Raw genomic sequence first — 21,322 nt, 5'->3', positions numbered from 1 at the left:
AGTTCAACATTATTGTGCTGAACTTAGATGATATTGTTATAAAAAGGAACTATATTGATTAACATAACTGTAGCAGAGCAGAAGGTTATACAGATTATAGATCTTTTATTATAATTTATTCTATAACATGTTCAGTGATGTCTTCCACTTTTGCACCAACTATATAAATATTTTTTTAAAGATTTTATTTATTTGTCAGAGAGAGAGAGAGCACAAGTGGGGGAGTGGCAGGCAGAGGGAGAAACAGGCAGAGGTAGAAGCAGGCTCCCTGTTGAGCAAGGAGCCCAATGTGGGACTCGATCCCAGGACCTTGGGATCATGACCTGAGCTGAAGGCAGACACTTAACTGACTGAGCCACCCAGGCATCCCTATAAATACTTTCTAACAGCATCAAGTTACCCTTTGTATTTGATTCCCCCAAAATAAAAAATAAGCATTAAACTATTACCATTTTTTTAATATTCTAAATTATAGTGTTTTTTAAACAGAATGAGTATATGCTTAATTTTTATGTTGTGAAATATTTAAATTATTGTATTTTAATAAAGAAGCAACTAAGAACTTTTCTCTGGATTTCAAATGTATCTATGGACGATGGTTCATTAGAATAATGACACTTGAAAATTTATGCACCCTTCTTTATATAAAATTGGCAAGATGATAAGAATTCATGCCATTCATTCTTTCTCATATTGTTAGCTATTTTTATGGGTTAAGATACTTTTTCCTCTACCCCACTGTAGGATTCTATAATCTTCCAGGAAGTGGTCTTTGAATCACTTGGCAACCTCTCTTTCAAACTCAGAGCCAGAAGTGTTTTCTTATGTGCTCATAATGGCATCCTTTATATGTTGTAGCATATTTTGTTTTGTATTGAAATTATCTGGTTTTTGGTCTGTTTCTCCCAGTAGACTGGAAGATCCTTGAAGGCAAGGACTGTGTCTTGCCTATGGTTGTATCTTCCATGCCTAAATGCTATATGATTTGTTAAAAGAATGAAAGAATGTTCCATGGCAGGAACTGTATAACATAATTCTTTGCAGCCTTCATTCTACCAGGGAATTCCTCCTTGTAGTGCAGACTCACTGAATATTAGAGTATTGATTATCCTTCCCCTACTTTCAATATCATGCCAAAGCCAGTGTCTTGCCTGACTTAGTCTTTCCTTTTCCTTTAATTTTTTTGGTCTAATTAAGGTGAAAATATGAGTTTTTTAATGGAGACAAGTGTTAATGAAAGTCAAATCAGGTACTGGTTCTGTCATCAATTTAGCTATGGAACTTTGAAGACACTAATCTTAATCTTGCTGAGTTTTAGTTTCCTCAGTTGTTAAATGTGGATAATAATACTTTGACTTTTTAATACAGATGAAAAGGTATGATTGTAAGAATACTTGAAAAGAATAAATAACTTGATAGGACGGTGGTTGTCCAACTTTAGTGTTCATGAGAATCACTTAGAGGTCATTATAAAATGCTGATGGCTGGACTCCAACCTGAGTTTTTGATTCAGAATTCTGGGGCCTTGAGTGCTTGCATTTTTTCCAAGTTCCCATTAACTGCTAATGCTGCCAATGAAAGGAACACACTCTGAGAACCATAGAGAGGGGACTGTTATTCTATAATGGTTAAACAGTTTTGTTTGCTCCTATACTGATATTATAATCCTTTACTATTCAAATATTTTAGTCATTCTTCTTTCCTAGCTGAATATATTCTCTTTTATGTCAGTACTTAGTAGTTTGAAACTTATAAAAAATGAGATAAAATTTCCTACTCATACATTTTAATATATTAAAATGATAAACTATTTGATCAGCTATGGTATAATACCATCAAAATGAAAAAAAAAAGAAAAAATGCTTTCAGGAAAACTTTTCAATGGTATGCATATTGAATGATGATATAAATCCACAGGTCATAAAATATAGTTCAAACTTGCAGGAAGTTAGCAAACTTGAATAACAATTAACTCCCAATTGTACTAAGTTCTTTAAAAAGTAGGTTTGGATCATGAATTTAAACAATTTGATACATTAATCTACTTGGCCCACTCTACTAATTGGAATGCATGCTTGCAGCATACTATGTGACAGACTTGGTGAAAGATTATTTCTTTACCAGGGCATATTCAATATTCAATTATTTTCTTGTTAATAATTTATCCTGCATAATAGAGAAAACACTGTAAATAACCATCTGTCTCCAGGAGCAGCTTTTATATTTACAAATAGACACAGCACAGAATCTCAGCAAGAGGCATGTAGAAAGAAAGGACATTCCAGGTTAATTGCTTAAATAGAGGAATTTGCCAGACTTACATCTCTAAACTAGTTGCTATTCTTACCTCCTACTCTGCATAAAACAATGACAACCCCAGATTGGTCTTTATGAGGAAAAAGATAATTTGGTAGAAAAATGAAAGGTTTTAGGGTATATAAGTACACACAGTTTCCACAAGAACAAATTTTATTAATAGCACAAATTCCTAGCTACCCAATGAGAAGCTGGAATTTTCAAAATGTCTGCCATCTATAGCAGAAAGAAGAGAACCGATCTAGGGGTCAGCTACAACAATCCTTAGAGTTAACTAGGAAAAGAAGAGGAAGCTGCATCATGATACAGAAAAAGTGGGGCTGTGCAAAGTCAACATGTTAGTCTCTGGGAGATGATGAGTATGTATTGCAGTCCTGACTGAGAAAGGAGTTAAAGCAAGGATGACAGGAGATGAAATATATGTAGCTTTTGGGAATAATTAAATAAATTATTCATATCATTGGCTTTTATTTATTTATTCCTATCTTGTCCTGAAAAGTATTTTAGGGATGTTTGGCAGCAAATGTTGAAACAGCTCCTAATACTGACTTTAGCTTATTAATTTTGACATTATCGAGGCAGCAAATTACCCAGATCAGGGTTTATAGTCAGAATAAGTTATACAGAAGATACAGAATCTCTAAAAGTTCCATAATCACTATTTGACCAAAATTAATTGGAATAATTATCAGGAGGAAGACAGAATTTAACAAGTTTTAGGCCTGAGTTTTATATGATTTTTATTACTCAGTTTAAAATAATAATTTATATTAAAAACCCTTTCTGAAAAACCCTTTATCAGACTTATTTACATTTTCTGGACTAGTTCTCTAGATTGAGTATTGTTATGCCTTTGAGATGTCCTTCAGATTTTAATTATCTTTGAATTATTGTTATTCATACTTTATTGCTAATTTAGCTATTGTCTGATATCAATAGAAGATAAGTATAAAAGCCTAGTTATAAGGATGCATGAAGTGAAACTTTCAAAGATCCAATTATTAAAAGTTTAAGAAATCAAACACATTTTAAAAGCCAGGAAATCGGTCCCAGCCAGAAAGTATCTTTTCTTCTCTTAAAGACTGAACTGCTATCTGAATAATCTTTGAATTTCATGGTTTATTATCTTTTATATTTCAACTAAGTGCTTATAATATGACCTTATGTGATTCCATTAATGTATTTACTAGGGTAAATTGTGAGGGAAGTATGTACAAGTGTGTACATGATTTAGCCTTTAAATCATTTTGTTGGTCTGGGTAACAGCAACGAGATTTTAGTGAGCAGCAAAGCATCAAGACTGGGAATAAGGCCTTAATCAATGTGGCTTGTCTTCCAGACGTGACACTTGAAAAAGAAATGGTGCTGTAATGTCTTTTGTGTTTGTGGTTAATGCCATTTGTTTTGTTTGCCCTTTTCCTGTGACTGTGAAGTTCTTCTCACTAAATGGTCAGAGCCTTTTCCCCTACTCTTTACATCTGGGCTTGGCCATATAATTTGCTTGGCCGAGGCCGATAGAATGTTATCAGACTTGACATAGAGGCTTCAAAAAGCACTTATGCAATTTTTACTTTTCTTTTGTGCTTTCACCATCATCACTGGAAGAAGCTTAGGCAAACCTCCTACAGGACAACAAACCATAGGAGAAGAGCTGAACGTCCCAGTTAAGACCATTCTAGACCAGCCAGCCCCTGTCAACCCACGAGCAAACTGTGGATAAGTGAAGGACAGCTGAGATCCATTGAGCCTTATAAGAAATAATAAGCGCTTTTGTCTTAAGCCAATAAATTTGGAGTGGTTTGTTATGCAGTGATTTGCACATCAAATCCTTTTTATTTTCTGTCTCCAGCCTACATTTCAGTAAGGACTAAGTCCTGCTGATGCCTTTCTTCCACAAGTAGTAAGAATCCTTGAGTCAGGATGACTTCCTACCTGGGGGGAAAAAAAGTGCAATTTCTAGACTGTAAATGCCCAAAAGTAAGGAATGATGTCATCAACTTATTCGTAATTGCTTCTGAGTATCTACATAGGCTTTTAGTTGGTGCACCTGATTTCAATACCATAGTTTAAATGGGGGAAAAAAAAATTTACCTGATATTTATCCTCATTTATTTTTTAATCAGATATTATATTATAAGCAAAATGAACTAATGTATGGGCCACTACACAGATTACATACTTACCAATTACAAAAGTAATTTTACTTCTCTCCTTTTTGATGTTTGAAGTCAAAGAAAACTGTATGAAATATGGTCTGGTCTGTTCTAAGGGTGAGAAATTCTCTGTGATCATTGTGGTTTTGGTACTACTAAAACTTTGCCACATATATGAAGATATTTTTAATATATCAGTAGACAGTAATTCAATTTCACATATTGATATCCTTGCCTCTCATGTCTTCAAAATATATCTGGAAGGCAACTGTTTGTTCCTGAACATATTGACCAGCTTGCCTTTCTGCAGAATGCTCTAAGTTTTATTGATTCACTTTACTCATTCTGCTCCCTATGGAAAACTTCTCCTCATCCTTTGAAACCTATTTCAAATGCCTCTTCCTTTGGACACCCTGGTTTAGTGCCTCAGGGCTAAAACATGCCCTCTTCTGATTTTTACACTTTATTAGTATAGTATTTTAGTATAGTATTGCAATTTTTATGCGTATGCCTATATCATCCACACATGGTTAGCCATCTAAGGGTGGGAATCATCTCTACTCATATATCTCTTCTGCACAGTATTAGAATAAATTTGGACCTTAGTAAATATTTTAAAAATTGTCATTGTGAAAAGATATTTTATTGTAATAGAAATATTGTTTCTATAGGGAGATTCTTGGTGTATATAGTACATTCTAAATAGAATACTATAAAAAATACTTAAGTTATTTTAAATATTATTACCGAAGTTATTTTTATTGCTTTGACTTTTGCTACTGAATAACTACTTCTTAAACTGTTAACCAAATATTCCTTTCCAATGGTTTCCATTTGTTGTTCTAAAGCAAAAGGTTGAACCTAACATTTTTTGTCTTCTTTTTTAAATCTTTCTCTTGTTCTATGTTTATTATTATCTATTTGATTTTGTTTATATACTATATTTATTCAGAAGTAAGTTTAAAAGTGAACTTACTACAATAAAATATTGTAGTACCCATGTGGGAAAATTACTATTCCAGGAAAATAAATCTCATAATAATGGAGTATTCATTATTTTAATGGATACTTCAGTAAATACTTCAATTTCAGCTTTTTGCTAATGACCTGTATGCCCTAAGCTTTTCTGAAGAGCTTTCATTTTTTGAGTTAAGACTAAACATAGATTACCTCCCAGTGAGATAAATTCCCCCCAGGAAGATCTGAATGAGCAAAACTAGTTCACAACAATGGAAATCTTTTAAAATGCAGATGCTTGTGATTATCAAGGGTTTCTGTAGCATATTTCATGTTAAAAATAAAAGGAAAAACATTTGACATTATCATCAACACTAAGTGAAAGTCTTTTTGTCAAGGAAATGGTTCTCAACAAATAACTAAAAATTGAATAATATGATTTTGAACATCCATTTGGTCCAAATAAATGGTATTTCACCATGGTTATACCTGAAGTATCTGAGGAGCTTTCAGGGCCCTATCTCTAAAAATTTCCATTTAATTGATTTGGGGCATGTCCACTGGGCATTTTATGGAAGCTCCAGATATTTCTAAGGTGTAGTATGTTAGAAAATCCCAGAGTAAATAACCCTGGGTGAATCTCTTGAAAATATATGTTTTAGGTAGTGTAGTCACATCACTTAATTAAAGCTAGGTATTTCCAAAACTGTTTCTGACAATTGCATTAATAGTAGTAGGTATTCTACGTGGTAAGCAACTATGTCATGTACACACACACAACAAAAATATTTATATTAAACAATAAGTATTTCCTTGTGTTCTGTGTTTCACAGACTGAATTATATTTTTTTTTTTCTGAGAGAAAAATGTCAAATTATAATTTGACTGAAAAAGGTTAATGAGTTTGTGTAGATGGCTAGATTATTTTTGGCTCAAAATAGGTCATTTTATCACATGATCCTAATGAATAGCAAGTGTCTTAGTTCATCTTTCTATAACAGAATACCATAGACTAAGTGGCATCTAAACAACAGAACCTTATTTCTCACAGTTCTAAAGGCTGGGAAATCAAGGACCCACCACACTGAGAGAACAGGCATTTGGTGAAGAACTTCCGAATTCATAGAGTCTTCCCACTATAACCTCACATGGCAGAAGTGGGAGGGAGATCTGTGGGTCTTTTTTAAGGGCACTAATCCCATTCATGAGGGCTTCACCTTCATGAGTTAACTACTTCCCAAAAGCTAATTCTAGTATCATTACATTAGGGGTTAGAATTCTAACATATGAATGTGGGGAGGACATAAACATTTAGTTCATTGCAGCAAGGAAACTAAACTCTTACATATAATGATCTTTTAGTTGGTAAATAAAACTATTAGCTATGAGAAATGGATGTTATTTTTATTGCTTTGACACATTCAGTGTCACATTCAGTGTTACTGAATGTCACACTAGGTAAGGCATTAACATATATTTTTATTTCAAAGGAGTTTTCAGATAGTTCCCAATTCTTCTAATATATAATATATATATTAACATTAATATTAATGATATTAATAGTATAATATATATACACTGCAATAGCACTTAACTAATTCTAAAATAATTCTTAAATAGTGATGGCTGATTTTTAAATCAAACTAACATTCTAAAAAAATTATCATGGTACTACATTCATCAAAAATAAGGTGATGACTTTTTAGATACAACACCAAAGTCATGATCTATGAAAGAAATAATTGATAAGCTGGACTTTATTAAAATTAAAAACTTCTGCTCTGTGAAAGACAATGTCAAGAGAATGGGAAGACAGGCCACAGGCTAGAAGAAAATATTTTCAGAACACACATGTGATAAAGGAATATTATCTGAAATATACAAAGGACTCTTGAAACTCAGCAATAAGAAAAGAAACAATATGATTTAAAAAATGGCTCAAAGACTTAACAGACCCACACCAAAGAAGATACACAGATGGAAAATAAGCATATGAAAAGATGTTCCAAATCATGTTTTATCAGGGAAATGCAAATTAAAACAAGATACTACTATGTACCTATTAGAATGCTCCAAATCTGGAGCTCTGACAATACCACATTCTAGTGAAGATGTGGAGCAGCAAGAACTCTCATTCTATGTTGAGGATGTCAAATGGTACAGACATTTTGGAAGATATTTTGGCAGTTTCTTACAAAACTAAACATAATTTTACCATATAATCCAGCATTCATTTTCCTTGGTACTTACTCAAAGAAAATGAAAACTTACGTCTACACAAAAACCTGCACACAGAGGTTTATAGCAATTTTATTTATAATTGCCAAAACTTGGTATCAACCAAGATCTTCTTCAGTAGGTGAGTGGACTAATAAGCTGTGGTACATCCAGAGAGTGAAATATTATTTAGCACTAAGAAGAAATGAGCTATCAAGCTATGAAAAGACATGGAGGAAACTTAAATGCATATTTCTAAGTGAAAGAAGCTGAACTGAAAAAACTTGTATACTGTATGATTTCAACTATATGACATTCTGAAAAAGGCCAAATTATGGAGGCAGTAAAAAGAGCAGGGTTTGTCTCGGGTTGTGTTGGGTGGGAGGGATGAATAGGTAGAGCAAAGAGTACTTTTAGTGTAGTGAAAATACTCTGTATGGTACTATAATGAGCGATACATGTCATTATACATTTGTTCAGACCTATGGAATGCACAACACCAAGAGCGAACTAAGGTAAACTAGGGACTTTGGGTGATTATGATGTGCTAATGTAGGCTCATCAGTTGTAATAAATATACCACTCTGGTGGGGGATATTGATGAGGAGGAGGCTGTACATGTCTGTGAGAAGGTCTATATGGAAATCTTTGTACCTTCCTTTCAATTTTGTTGTGAACCAAAACTGCTCTAAAAACAAACACAAGACCCAAAGCATAAGAATGCATGCTAATACACATGTAATTAAAATGTTAAAGGGAAAACACTAAAGATAGTATGAAATACTTTCTCTTACTTTCTTTAGCACTTTTTTGCTGCATGAAGAGTTCTAACTTTAATAGAGTTAAAAAAGAAAGATAAGCCATTGTCAATATCCATGAGATACAGTGAGATATCTTACTTTAACCATTTGTGGGGTTTCTTTGAAATGTAAATACTTGAAGTGTGATATAGATACACCTTTGTCTTTTTTTTCTTGAGTAAGAAAAATAGGCTGAAAAATAAAATCATTGGAGAAAAAAGAGACAAATTTGAAGCATGAGAAAGAGAATGAAAATGAAAAAAATTCCCACATATTAGACACTAAAGGAAGAAATGAGACAAGTTACAAAGAAAACACCATTCTGTAAATGTGTTAAAAATAGTTTGACTGTGCCCAAAATATTTGAAGCACTGTGAAAAGAAAAATAAATAAAAACTAGCTGTGGGAGTTGAAAACTTTATGTAGGATAAGAGGCAATAAAACATAGCATTGTATATGCATATAGAGCTGTGTTTGTGCATGTGTGTGTGTCTGTGTGTAATATATAGAATATATATTTTCTTTAGGAAAGCACTAAAGAATGTAAACTTAATGAATATTTCTGATAAGAGAATTCTAAAATACAGACTGTTCTAGCTAGGATGCTGTTGAATATGTATGAAAACCAACCGGAATTATCTAAAGCAAAATAAAGAAATAGATTGGCTCTTATAATTAAAATATCTGGAGTACAGAAGAAGCTCCAAAAGTCCTGGATCATATCTTACCCTTAGGGTATGGAGATGGAGCCATTCTCTTTCAACCATGTGGAAAAAGACTGTGGAGGGAATATTCTTCCAAATGATAAAGAAGATAAAAAATAGTAGAAAATAAAAGATGTCCACCACATGACATATAATATCTTTTTCACCATGTTAATTTTATTTTGCTTTTAAGTAAAAATCTACTTGAAGATTAATTCATTAATCTCTATAAACACTTGTTGAGAGTTCATTATTTCCCTGGCACAATCTTAAGCATTCAAAAAACAAACAAGCTTTTGGTTCCCTGAAATTTGTAATCCAGATTTAGCATATTCAACTATGACAAATTCCATAATAGTAGTCTGTGCAAGTGTTGTTAGAACACAGAAAACATTTTTAATTCTGACTGGATGTTAGAGGTGTGAATGGGGAGTTGGAGAGGGCTTTGGGTGGGGGTTGGAATGTCAGTGGCATAACTTTCAGATTTATAAGTCTTTCCCTAATAGAATGTGGAGAATTTCATTGATTAAAAATCAACAAGCTTGCGCTCACTTCGGCGGCACATATACTAAAAATCAACAAGCTCAAAAACTAATGATGTAATGTATGGTGGTTAGCATAACATAATAAAATAAAATTTAAAAAAATGCAAATAAAAAAATCAACAAGCTCAAATGCAATTGAAATTAATAAAACATGTGATCCCACACCTCAAGCAGATAGTACTTTGATAATCTACAATATCTGAAATCATGTCTATAACCAGTGAGAAGAATCAAGGAAGTCCTAGATAGCTGTGGGCAAACTGAGAGACAAGGCTAATTTTTTGGTAAAGGTTCTAAACAGCTAGATAAAAGACCATGTGGACCAAGGGCTTAAGGCTTTCTAAAAATGTGTAAGCCTTATAAGATAAAGTTTAGATAGTTACTGATAATAAAGTTTAAACTAAACTTGAATTTATTTTTGTGTATGGTGTAAGAAAGTGGTCCAGTTTCATTCATACACAAGGAAAAAATCCAAAGTGGATAAAAGACCTAAATTGAGACCTGAAACCATAAAAATCCTAGTGAAGAACATAGGCAGGAGTAATTTTTTTCTAGATATGTCTCCCAAGGCAAGGGAAACAAAAACTATTGGGACAAAATCAAAATAAAAAGTTATGCACAGGAAAACAAAAACAAAATGAACACAAAACAAAACAAAAACTAAAAGGCAACCTACAGAATGGGAGAAGATATTTGCAAATGACACATCTGATAAAGGGTTACTATCCCAAATATATAGAGAACTTAGAAAACTCAACACCCAAAAAACAAGTAATTCAATTAAAAAATGGGCAGAAGACATGAACAAACATTTCTCCAAAGAAGACATCCAGATGACCAACAGACACATGAAAAGATGCTCATCATTAGTTATCATCAGGGAAATGAAAATCAAAACTACAAGAAGATATCACTTCACACACCTGTTAGAATGACTAAAATCAACAACACAAGCCACAACATGTGCTGGTAAGGATGTGGAGAAAAAGGAACACTTGTGCATTGTTGATGGAAATGCAAACTGGTGCAGCCACTCTAGAAAACAGTAAGGAGGTTTCTCCAAAAGTTAAATATAGAACTACCTTATGATCCAGCAACTGCACTATTGGGTATTTAGCCAAAGAATAAAAGAACATTAATTCAAAGGGATACACACACCCCTGTGTTTATATTAGCATTATTTACAATAGCTAAGATATGGAGGCAGCCCCAGTGTCCATCGATTGGTGAATGGATAAAGAAGATGTGGTGTATATATAAACACACACACACACACACACACACACACACACACACACACAGGAATATTATTCAGCCATAAAAAAGAATGAAATCTTGTCATTTGCAATGATATGGAAGAAGCTAGAGAGTGTAATGCTAAGTGAAAGAAGTCAGTCAAAGAAAGACAAATACCATTATGATTTCACTCATATGTGGAATTTTAGAAATAAAACAAACAAAGAGAAAAAAAATAAGAGAGACACAAATCAAGAAACAGATAATTATAGAGAACATAAGTACGGATACCAGAGGGGAGATGGGTGGGGGCATGGGTTTAATAGGTGATGAGCACAGAGTGATATATGGGAGTGTTGAATTACTATATTGTACACCTGAAACTAATATAACACTGTGTGTTCTAAGTGAAATCAAAATAAAAACTTTAAAAAAATTACAAAAAAATAGTCTTTATAATCACCTCAAAAAAAAGTTAAACTAAATATGATATGAAATCCTATTAGTCTTTTATTTTCAAATATCTTATTATAAATCTTATATTCTTCTAAAGTCAATATTGATGCATTGTTTCCATCAACGTGTATAAAATTTCCTTATAAAATAATCTATCAAAAATGAGTATCAGTAAAAAAATAATTAAAATATAATGTTTCTCTAGAGGTAAACCTCCTAATTGTTTTTTTTAATTTATTTTTGTTCATACCCATGAAATTTATTAATAAGGTTTATATTCTTTAATCTTCTATCATCAGTTAATGGCAACTAAAGGAATAGTTGGCCTACTATTTCAGACAGAAGTAATCATCTGTGAGCTTGCCACATGGAATAATTTATTTCATTGAGAGTAAATTCATATAAGTTATACTAAACACCCAGAGGGAAACTAGCAATAATTTTTTTCTGAGAATTTGAAGACTTCTATGGAATAAAAATTTGTGCCGTGTGATGTACACCAATCAGTTCTATTCTAGGCACTGTATCCCCAATGCCTAAAACAGTAGCTGGCACAGAGCACGCACTCAATAAATTATCTTGTTGTTTTCTTGTCATCTCTTGTGTGTGTGTATAATTGGTATTTGTAAGAAATTCTAAAAATAGGAAAAGCTCACATAGCACTTTATATTTGCCAGGTAATTGTTCTAAACCATTTGTTTGTTTATTTAAGATTTTATTTATTTATTTGACAGAGAGAGAGAGAGAGCTCACAAGCAGGGGAGTGGGAGAGGGAGAAGCAGGCTTCCCGTTGAGCAAGGAGCCCGATGCGGGGCTCGATCCCAGGACCCCTGGATCATGACCTGAGCCAAAGGCAGACACTTAACCGATTGAGCCACCCAGGAGCCTCTGTTTTAAACCTTTTAAATACTGTCCTTCAGAGATTATCTTAAGTCACAGATAGTATAGAAATTTCATATAAACAGAAAAAATAAATATATATGTATGTATTTCATACATATTTAAAAACTGTCAATATCCCTAACTGATAAGTTGTTTCTACCTTACTTTATGAAGTTTCTATAAATACTATACAACATGATAATTAATATTTTTCAGCTTTTCCTAAAGATTAGATATTAACCAAAGGTTCCAAAACTATACCAAATTGAGAATTAAAAACAACACTGATTATTCTAACATTGAATTTAAATATTGATTTAATATAGTACATCTCTGACATTTTCAAATGCCCAAATTTGTGAATACAACAATTATATCTAATTTTCCTTATAAAATGCAATAAAGCTTAATTTCAAGTGATATAGCTGTAACCTTAATTATTTCATAAATGTTAGACCAAAGTAAAATGTAGAGTTATAGTTTCAGAGGCATCATGCTTTAGATAGATAGCTTCACTTCTTTGTTTCCATTACCAAGACTGGTACTGGCTTTTCAAATCTGCAAGGCCATTTTTCACAAAACAGTAATACTTTCCCAAATCCCAAGACTTGTAACAGTGACTTCAATTATTCTAGAAGTTTTCCTAAGAAGAGTGGCCATCAGTAAATTCCACTGGGATGGAGATGTTGGGGACTTGTCCACCCACGTGTCACCTGACTCACTCACCCTTGCATACTTGCCTGGAGGCCTGTTCCAAACTTCTGCCTCAACAAAGTTACAAATATTACATGCCATACAACCTCAGGACCTCTTGTGAAGCAGCAAATTTAAATCTGCATATATCAAGGATCTACAGTATTCGATAATAAATCAAAGCACATTCCCCCACAAAATGTAATATAGTAAAACCTCCACAGCATGAATGTGTTATTACACAAGCAGCTCTTGTTCTCTCTTCCCAGCTTTTGTCAAGTGAATGCACCTAGAGTTCTGATCATCTTGGCAGGACCAAAGTGCACATGGATTATACCAGGGCAGTATACAGACAACCAGGTTAAAGGGAGCTTGAAGGCTAAAGGTAGGTCTCTAGGTCTCCAATATATTCCTATGCAATTTCCCCATATTTGACATGAAGCCAAGGCTGGAAATCATCTGCTCTCCTCCCCTTTGCTTCTATTTCTCAGAATAGCAATTCTCCAAGTGTGGCTTCAAGATGTTGGGAGTCCCCCAAGACCTTTGCAAGGATACCTTGAGGTCTTCCCTTTCTAAGCCACAGATCTGTGTGAGTCCTGATTTTCTCTCTATGCTTCAACCAAAACAAAGTATCACAAAAAATTGATTGCAGAAACAGATATTAGAATCTAGAGCTCTTACAGAGGTTTGAAAAATGTAAAACAACACCAATCTTTTCCTTTTTTGTTTTGAAAAATGTGGATTTTTGTAAAATGTTTATGTTAGGATATAATTAGTTTCTTTATAGGTATTTTAAATAAATTAATAAGTATGTATTTTTAAAATTATACATTTAACTTTAAGTTAAAATATAGTAAGGATTAAAAGAATATTTTCTCAATGAGAAAAAGGTCCTTGGGATTCTCAATAATTTTTAGGGTATAAAAGGGTTTTAAGACCAGGAAGTCTGAGAACCACTGGCCCAGAGACAGCTTCAAAACCACTTCAGAAGTCATGCCAAAACACCATGAGTCAACTTTCAGAGAGCCCACAGGGAATATGTTACTGGGCAAGCTCAGACGTTAACTTTTCCTTTATTCTCATGGATGTCTTATAAAGTTACTCTTGCCATCTCCATTTTCAGAAGAGAAAACTGAAGTTTATATTAACTGTGAGACATGACTGAACAATTTTGTGCCTATTCTTTTACCCAGTGGAAAGTGTGTATAGCCTAGTGGGAATTTATTCAAGTAAGTCTGATATGGTTCCTGTATATATTAAGCACTCTTAAGAGTGGTGACATAAACTTTCAAAAAAGGTATTTAAGTTTGGAAGCAACAATTTTTTTTTTTTTTAAACAGCTAGACTGATAGGGCTTTGACTTTTGGAGCATAGTGGTGGTTAAAGCATTGGCATAACATAGTCAGAGAGGGTCACTTATATGCTTTCAAATATGCAGAGCACTTTCTTTAATTTTACAACTTCTTTTTCTTTTTCCCTTTGCTTTTCCCCACGTCAATTAAAATGCAAACACGAGGTTTGATAAGAGGCAGCAAGACAAGTGAGGCATGGGATAGCACTAAAATATGATTGCCTAATGTATGTACAGTAATAGGAATAATTGGATTTTTAAAGTCTGAGCATTGCATACTTTACCCTTTATCTCCCATTAAATCGATTGGTGCCTTGCTCTTTTTATATCTAAAATGCTAACCTTTTTGAATTTTTAATAACTAAAACTTTGTAACACTTTTATTAAAATTGAGGTTGTATTAAATCTGCCACTTGGCTCTTATAAATCATTGTTCTTTATCTGAAATAATGGATTTCAATAACTGATGAAGTTTGATTTGTTAATTTATAAAATAACAATTGTAAAAATGACCCTCTAATTTAACACTATCTTAATCACATTTTTCTATACCCTGTACCTATGTAGGGTACCTATGCAGAATTTTATTATCCATGTCTCTTGAACACAATGACTTCAACAAATGAAAGAATAAGTTAAAAACTGTACTTAACATTAAGTGTTCTCAAATGTTAACTACTTAAATGTTCAAAATATTTAGTGTTAAATATGCCTGTCTGCATTCTGTAATTAACACAAAATTATAAAATCATTTGACAATTCAAATAATATATTTTATAAAAGAGAAAAAATACTACATTTTACCCCAAATTTGGGAAAAACATTTGTACTGCAAAGGTGTACTGTATTCTGGAATTTCTTTTTGAGAATCACAGGACAAGTTCAAAGGTTTTGAATGACAGAGCTCAAATGTCTCCCAAATAATACTTTCAGCACCTTTTCATTCACTATAGGATAGTACTGTTTGTGCATTTTGCCAATATTTGAAATTTTACACATAAAACACAAAGCTCATGCTCTTCATCCCAATCAATATCCATTCCTAACATGCTTCTTTCTTACAGAAACCTGTGAATCAGAATCCTGATCACCTCCTGTCTGCAGTATTTCCTTAGTCTGTCTTTTTTTCCCCCTCCTGCTTTCCAATTTCTTCCTACCTGCATTTAATTTAATACCCTAAAAACTTTTATCATGTCCCCATCGCAATAAAATATTTTACTATTTTGCTCTTTTATATCAAGTTCAATTACTCTTGTCTAACAATTAAGGCTATTGCATGACTATCTCCAACCCTCTTTTATTAATTCTACCAAGTGAAACTAAAATTAGGAAATATATTTTACTCAGGCATGAATTTCCAATTCCTATATCCAAGACTTTACATATAGTTGTCTACATCTGGAATGGCCTTACTCTAACTTTTTGCCATTGGAACCTATTAGGCCTTTCAAAACTAACTTGTCTCATCTTTTATTTATTTATTTATTTATTTATTTATTTATTTATTTATTTATTTATTAAGTAGGCTCCATGCCTAGCGTGGAGCCCAGTGTGGGGCCTGAACTCAGGACCATGAGATTGAGACCTGAGCTGAGATCAAGAGTCTGATGCCTAACCAACTGTCTCCTCAATTTTAACTGCAGTAAGGGGGTCAGATTTTTTGGGAACTAAGCCAGGAAAAAGTTTGAAAGGATTAGGATGCAGACTGAGTCATGTGGAAGGTGAGATTTAAACCAACAGGAAATTAGAGATCTGAACAGTTTGATAATATTGACAAATTAAGTTTTTAGTTACGGCTCACAGAAAAGTAGATTGCGGCAGGTGGACAGTATCAAACACCAGAAAGCACAGGGGACCAGGAGGAGAGCATCTGCATTATAAAGACAAAGGAAGCTGATTGCTTTGATAGGAGTTCACTTAATTCATTCTTTTTCTTTTCTTTCTTTTTGCTTCCCCTCTCCCCCCGCCCCCCCATTAAATCTATTGTCAAGTTAAAAACAAACCTGGACTTAGTAAGGAGAGATATTCAAAAGTATGGGGAAAGGGATTTCTTTCAAGGCTAGGGAAAGGGAGACCTTGGTGACCATAAGAACTGCAAGCTTCTCAAGAGTTAGATAAAAAGGGATTTTCTTTTACAGAGAGAAGTACAAAGCTAGAAAGAACCAGAGTGGGCAAGTGGGTTGAAAGGTGCCATGGGAGAATAGTAGGTCACAGGATCTTTCACTCTTGAGTCCAGTCTGTTCTTAGGAGGGGCTGAATGTTGACTTGGGCTAAAAGTGAGTCAAAGTTCAGGGCCCTGGAGGAAGGAGAGAAGCTTAACCAAAGTTTGGTTGCAAGCATTTTGTTCTATCAGTGGAGACAAGAGGTTCAGCTAGTCATTTCTGAGGCAAAAAATGAAAATTGGCAAGTTTGTCTGACCTTGTTTTACAAGGTGGGGGTATCCATGTGTCTTAGCAAAGTCTTATTGGAAGGGTGGTTCCTCTGAAGTAAGTCTTATTCTAGAACACATAAAAGGTGAGAAGATTTCTTAATCTTTAAGTAAAATTCAACATTGCTACCACTAGTATGTATTAAATTATTTCTATGGTCCAAACATTGCACTGGTCATTGAGGCACAGAAATACATTTTAAAAAGGAGATTTACCATAAAGGCACTGAATCGTAAGCTCTGGGACCCCTCAGTTACAAAGAAATTTGTGAGATGGTGATAGTCAGAGAGTGTTCTAGATGGCAGGGAAAGCCAGGCTGCTATTAGAAAGTATTTCTAAGTAAGCATTTCTGATAAATTGCCTAAACAGATCTTAGAAGAAAAGGAGCCTGAATCTTTAAAGTTCAGTCATTTGTTTTAATTCCTTTCCTAATTCTAAATTAAATATCCTTGTAAACAAGAATTTACAAATACTTGTAAACTCTCAAGTACTTCATGGGAGATGAGTTAAAAAAAAACAACTGTTATTTACAAGACGGAATAACCTCTAAGGCTTGGGGTATCAGAGAGAGAAGCCTACTAGCCTGGAAGGGAAAGTGTCAGGAAAGAATAAGAGTTGAAGAAAGTTTTTCAATGTTATAGGAATTAATATCTCAGAGAAAATGTGGAAAGTTGGAAACTCCTCTCAGGCAGTGGGAACAGCATGTGTGAATGAAGTGGAGATATTAGAAAGCATATCCTTTCCCTATAGAATAAAAAAAATTGATACAGTGCGGCATAGGACTTATGCAAAGGAATAGCAAGGACTTAGGCTTGAGAAGCAAGCCTGAGTTCTATCACAAAAGGTACTGTAAGTGAAAATTTTAACCTTAACTATGAAAGTAATGGGGCTCTGAAGAAAATAGGTCCCCCTTTTTTATTATTAATTTATATTTTATTTTTTTAATTTTATTATGTTATGTTAATCACCATACATTACATCATTAGTTTTTGATGTAGGGTTCCATGATTCATTGTTTGTGCATAACACCCAGGGCTCCATGCAGAACGTGCCCTCCTTAATACCCGTCACCAGGCTAACCCATCCCCCCACCCTCCTCCCCTCTAAAACCCTCAGTTTGTTTCTCAGAGTCCATAGTCTCTCATGGTTTGTCTCCCTCTCAGATTCCCCCCCTTCCTTTTACCCTTCCTACTATCTTCTTTTTTTTTTTTTTAACATATAATGTATTATTTGTTTCAGAGGTACAGGTCTGTGACTCAACAGTCTTACACAATTCACAGCACTCACCATAGCACATACCCTACCCAATGTCTATCACCCAGCCACCCCATCCCTCCCACCCCCACAACTCCAGCAACCCTCCGTTTGTTTCCTGAGATTAAGAATTCCTCATATCAGTGAGATCATATGATACATGTCTTTCTCTGATTGACTTATTTCGCTCAGCATAATACCCTCTAGTTCCATCCACGTCATTGAAAATGGCAAGATTTCATTCCTTTTGATGGCTGCATAATAGTCCATTATATATATATATATATACACACACACACCACATCTTCTTTATCCATTCATCTGTCGATGGACATCTTGGCTCTTTCCACAGTTTGGCTATTGTGGACATTGCTGCTATAAACATCAGTGACCCTTTGGATCACTACATTTGTATTTTTGGGGTAAATACCCAGTAGTGCAATTCCTGGGTCGTATGGTAGCTCTAGTTTCAACTTTTTGAGGAACCTCCATACTGTTTTCCAGAGTGGCTGCACCAGCTTGCATTCCCACCAACAGTGTAAAAGGGTTCCCCTTTCTCCGCATCCCCACCAACATCTGTTGTTTCCTGACTTGTTCATTTTAGCCATTCTGACTGGTGTGAGGTGGTATCTCATTGAGGTTTTGACTTGGATTTCCCTGATGCCGAGTGATGTGGAGCACTTTTTCATGTGTCTGTTGGCTATTTGGATATCTTTTTTGGAAAAATGTTCATGTTTTCTGCCCATTTCTTGATTGGATTACTTGTTCTTTGGGTTTTGAGTTTGATAAGTTCTTTATAGATTTTGGATACTAGCCCTTTATCTGAAATGTCATTTGCAAATATCTTCTCCCATTCTGTCGGTTGTCTTTTGGTTTTGTTGACTGTTTCTTTTGCTGTGCAAAAGCTTTTTATCTTGATGAAGTCACAATAGGTCTCTAAAAATTCAAATCTGTAAACAGAACACGTTAACCTACCAGTTTCATTCCTGATAGATCCATATTGGATCCTGATAGATCCATAGATCCATAGATTCATATCCATATCAGGGATAAAGTCCAGGATTGTGAAAACTGGTTCAACTCTCTAAAAAACTGGGACCTTCACCTATTTAGGACCTCTTACTGCTTATTTTTTTTTAAAATTTTATTTTATTATGTTATGTTAGTCACCATACCTTACATCATTAGTTTTTGATGTAGTGTTCCATGATTCATTGTTTGCATATAACACCCAGTGCTCCCTTCAATATGTGCCCTCTTTAATACCCATCACCATGCTAACCCATCCCCCCACCCTCCTCCCCTCTAAAACCCTCAGTTTGTTTCTCAGAGTCCATCGTCTCTCATGGTTCACCTCCCCCTCCGATTTCTCCCCTTCATTTTTCCCTTCCTACTATCTTGTTTCAGATGTACAGGTCTGTGATTCGTCAGTCTTACACAATTCACAGTGCTCACCATAGCACATACCCTCCCCAATGTCCATCACCCAGCCACCCCATCCCTCCCACCCCCACCACTCCAGCAACCCTCAGTTTGTTTCCTGTCTTACTGCCTATTTTTAAGGGATAATAGTTTATTCAATGGATGGAACTAATTTTTTTGAGTTGCAAGACAAGTTCTTTCTATGTACACAAATCATTCTTAGCTGAGTGCAATCCTTTCCCCAACACACACACACACACACACACACACACACACACACATATTAGGGGACAGTTGTTAAAGTCTGTTTTTGGTTGTTACAAAAGTGGTGTTACTGGCATTTAGATAGAGGTCAGAGATGCTGCTAAACATGATACAATGCACAGAACAGCTCTTATGTTTTGAATATTTAGCCCCAAATGTCAATAATAGTGCTACAGCTGAGAAGTCAGCCATAGACATGTACTTGCTTCCTTGAGTTTGATGCAGTATTTTGGCACTTACCCTGCTTGTGTAGACTGCCTTTCATCACTGCAGGGGTATTTTCAGTGTGTTCAGGCATGTGGAGTTCTGTGAAGTCATCATCTTTGCTTGGAATGCAGGAATAAGTGGCAGCTCTATGTGAACATTTGTATAAACAAAAATCAGGCAAAATCAGGGGTGTGAATAGGTGGATAACCAGTCTGCTTTAAAATTGGATAGGGATAAATGTATTAAAGAATATGGTTTATGTATTATTTGCTTAGTGTGTGGGAGATAGAAGCCAAGTGAAATCAATTTTGATTAGAATTTCCTTCACAACTCTGAAATGATCTGCAAAACTGGAAGGGAAGGGAAAGATTAAGAAGGGTAAGAAGCAGCCAAGGCTGAGTTGTTCAGCCCACAGATGAAGGGAATACACAATTATACAAAGAACAAAATACTCACTGGAGGAGGCAAAGGTCTTTGACTAGTCAATAATGGCCCTTTGTTCATCCAGAGACTAACTTGGGAGGTGAAAAGTTTGTGTTATATCGAGTTCTTCGTTACGGTGTTCTGGGCACAGAGTTATGGTGTTTTATGGATTTCCTTCAAAAATGCCTTGAGTCCTGAAACTGAATCTTTAACTGGCTATTAGTGAAGGATCTTTCAGTCTCAAGTGACAGAAATCATATTCAAATTACTAAAGAGAAAAAAAAAGGAGGTTTTTGGTTCACCTAACCAATGGATGAAAAAGGTAAAGAGTAGAGCTAGCTGAGACAATTCTGGAAACTAAAGCTCTACCAGTTCTCTCCCTCTGCTATTCCTTCTCTTGGTGGCATCAGTCTGTCTGAAGCCTGACTATCTCCATGTAGTGGAGATCTAATCCAATGTATGTCCAGGCCCTGGGCACAAGAGCAATAAACAAGACAGAGAAGTTCACTGCCCTTGTGGAGCTTTCATTTCAGTGAAAGTGAGACAATGAACATACAACTATGAAGGAATGCTAAGTACTGTGAACCAATAAGGCACAGAGATTGATAGGTGGCATGCATGAGAGGGAGGAGCTATATTCCCAGAGCAGTTAAAGATGTTTCCTCTGAGGAAATATTTGAGAAAAAAATTTGAAAGAAATAAGGGAGTAATCATTGGTAGGTCTGGATGATGATCAATCTGGCAGAGGAAAGAATGACTATAAAGGCAGGGAAAGCATGCCATGTTGAAGGAAGAGCAAGAATGTTAGACCCAAGGCAGTTAGGTGGATGAGTTTGGGGAGGTAAGCAAGGGACAAATCACGTATAGGCATGTCAGACCAGAGAAGTGTGGATTGTGTTCTAAATGTTGGCTAATTGAACATAAAAAAAAATAAAAAAAATAAATAAAACCTTAAATTGAAATTAAAAAAAATGTAATGGAATTTTATTGGGTAATTATGAGCTGAGGAATTA

General features: G+C 34.6%; 1 protein-coding gene across 3 annotated transcripts in view; it reads right to left on the bottom strand.

The window, feature by feature from the left end:
• Positions 1–21,322, bottom strand: part of SPAG16 (sperm associated antigen 16) — a 968,000-nt gene that overhangs the window by 185,391 nt on the left and 761,287 nt on the right. Inside the window, exon 16 of one of the 3 annotated variants that reach the window (XM_027589888.1) lies at positions 16,726–16,808. The exons of the other annotated variants lie outside the window; for them this stretch is intronic. Coding sequence (XP_027445689.1) covers positions 16,804–16,808 — 5 coding nt within the window. The 3' untranslated portion in view covers positions 16,726–16,803. Of the gene's footprint in view, positions 1–16,725; positions 16,809–21,322 lie in introns of those variants that run through there. 3 annotated transcript variants of the gene reach the window in all.

This window comes from Zalophus californianus, chromosome 3 (genome assembly GCF_009762305.2).
Source record: "Zalophus californianus isolate mZalCal1 chromosome 3, mZalCal1.pri.v2, whole genome shotgun sequence".
In the NCBI taxonomy this organism is placed as follows: Eukaryota; Metazoa; Chordata; class Mammalia; order Carnivora; family Otariidae; genus Zalophus; species Zalophus californianus.
This window is presented reverse-complemented; position numbering and strand designations above follow the sequence as displayed.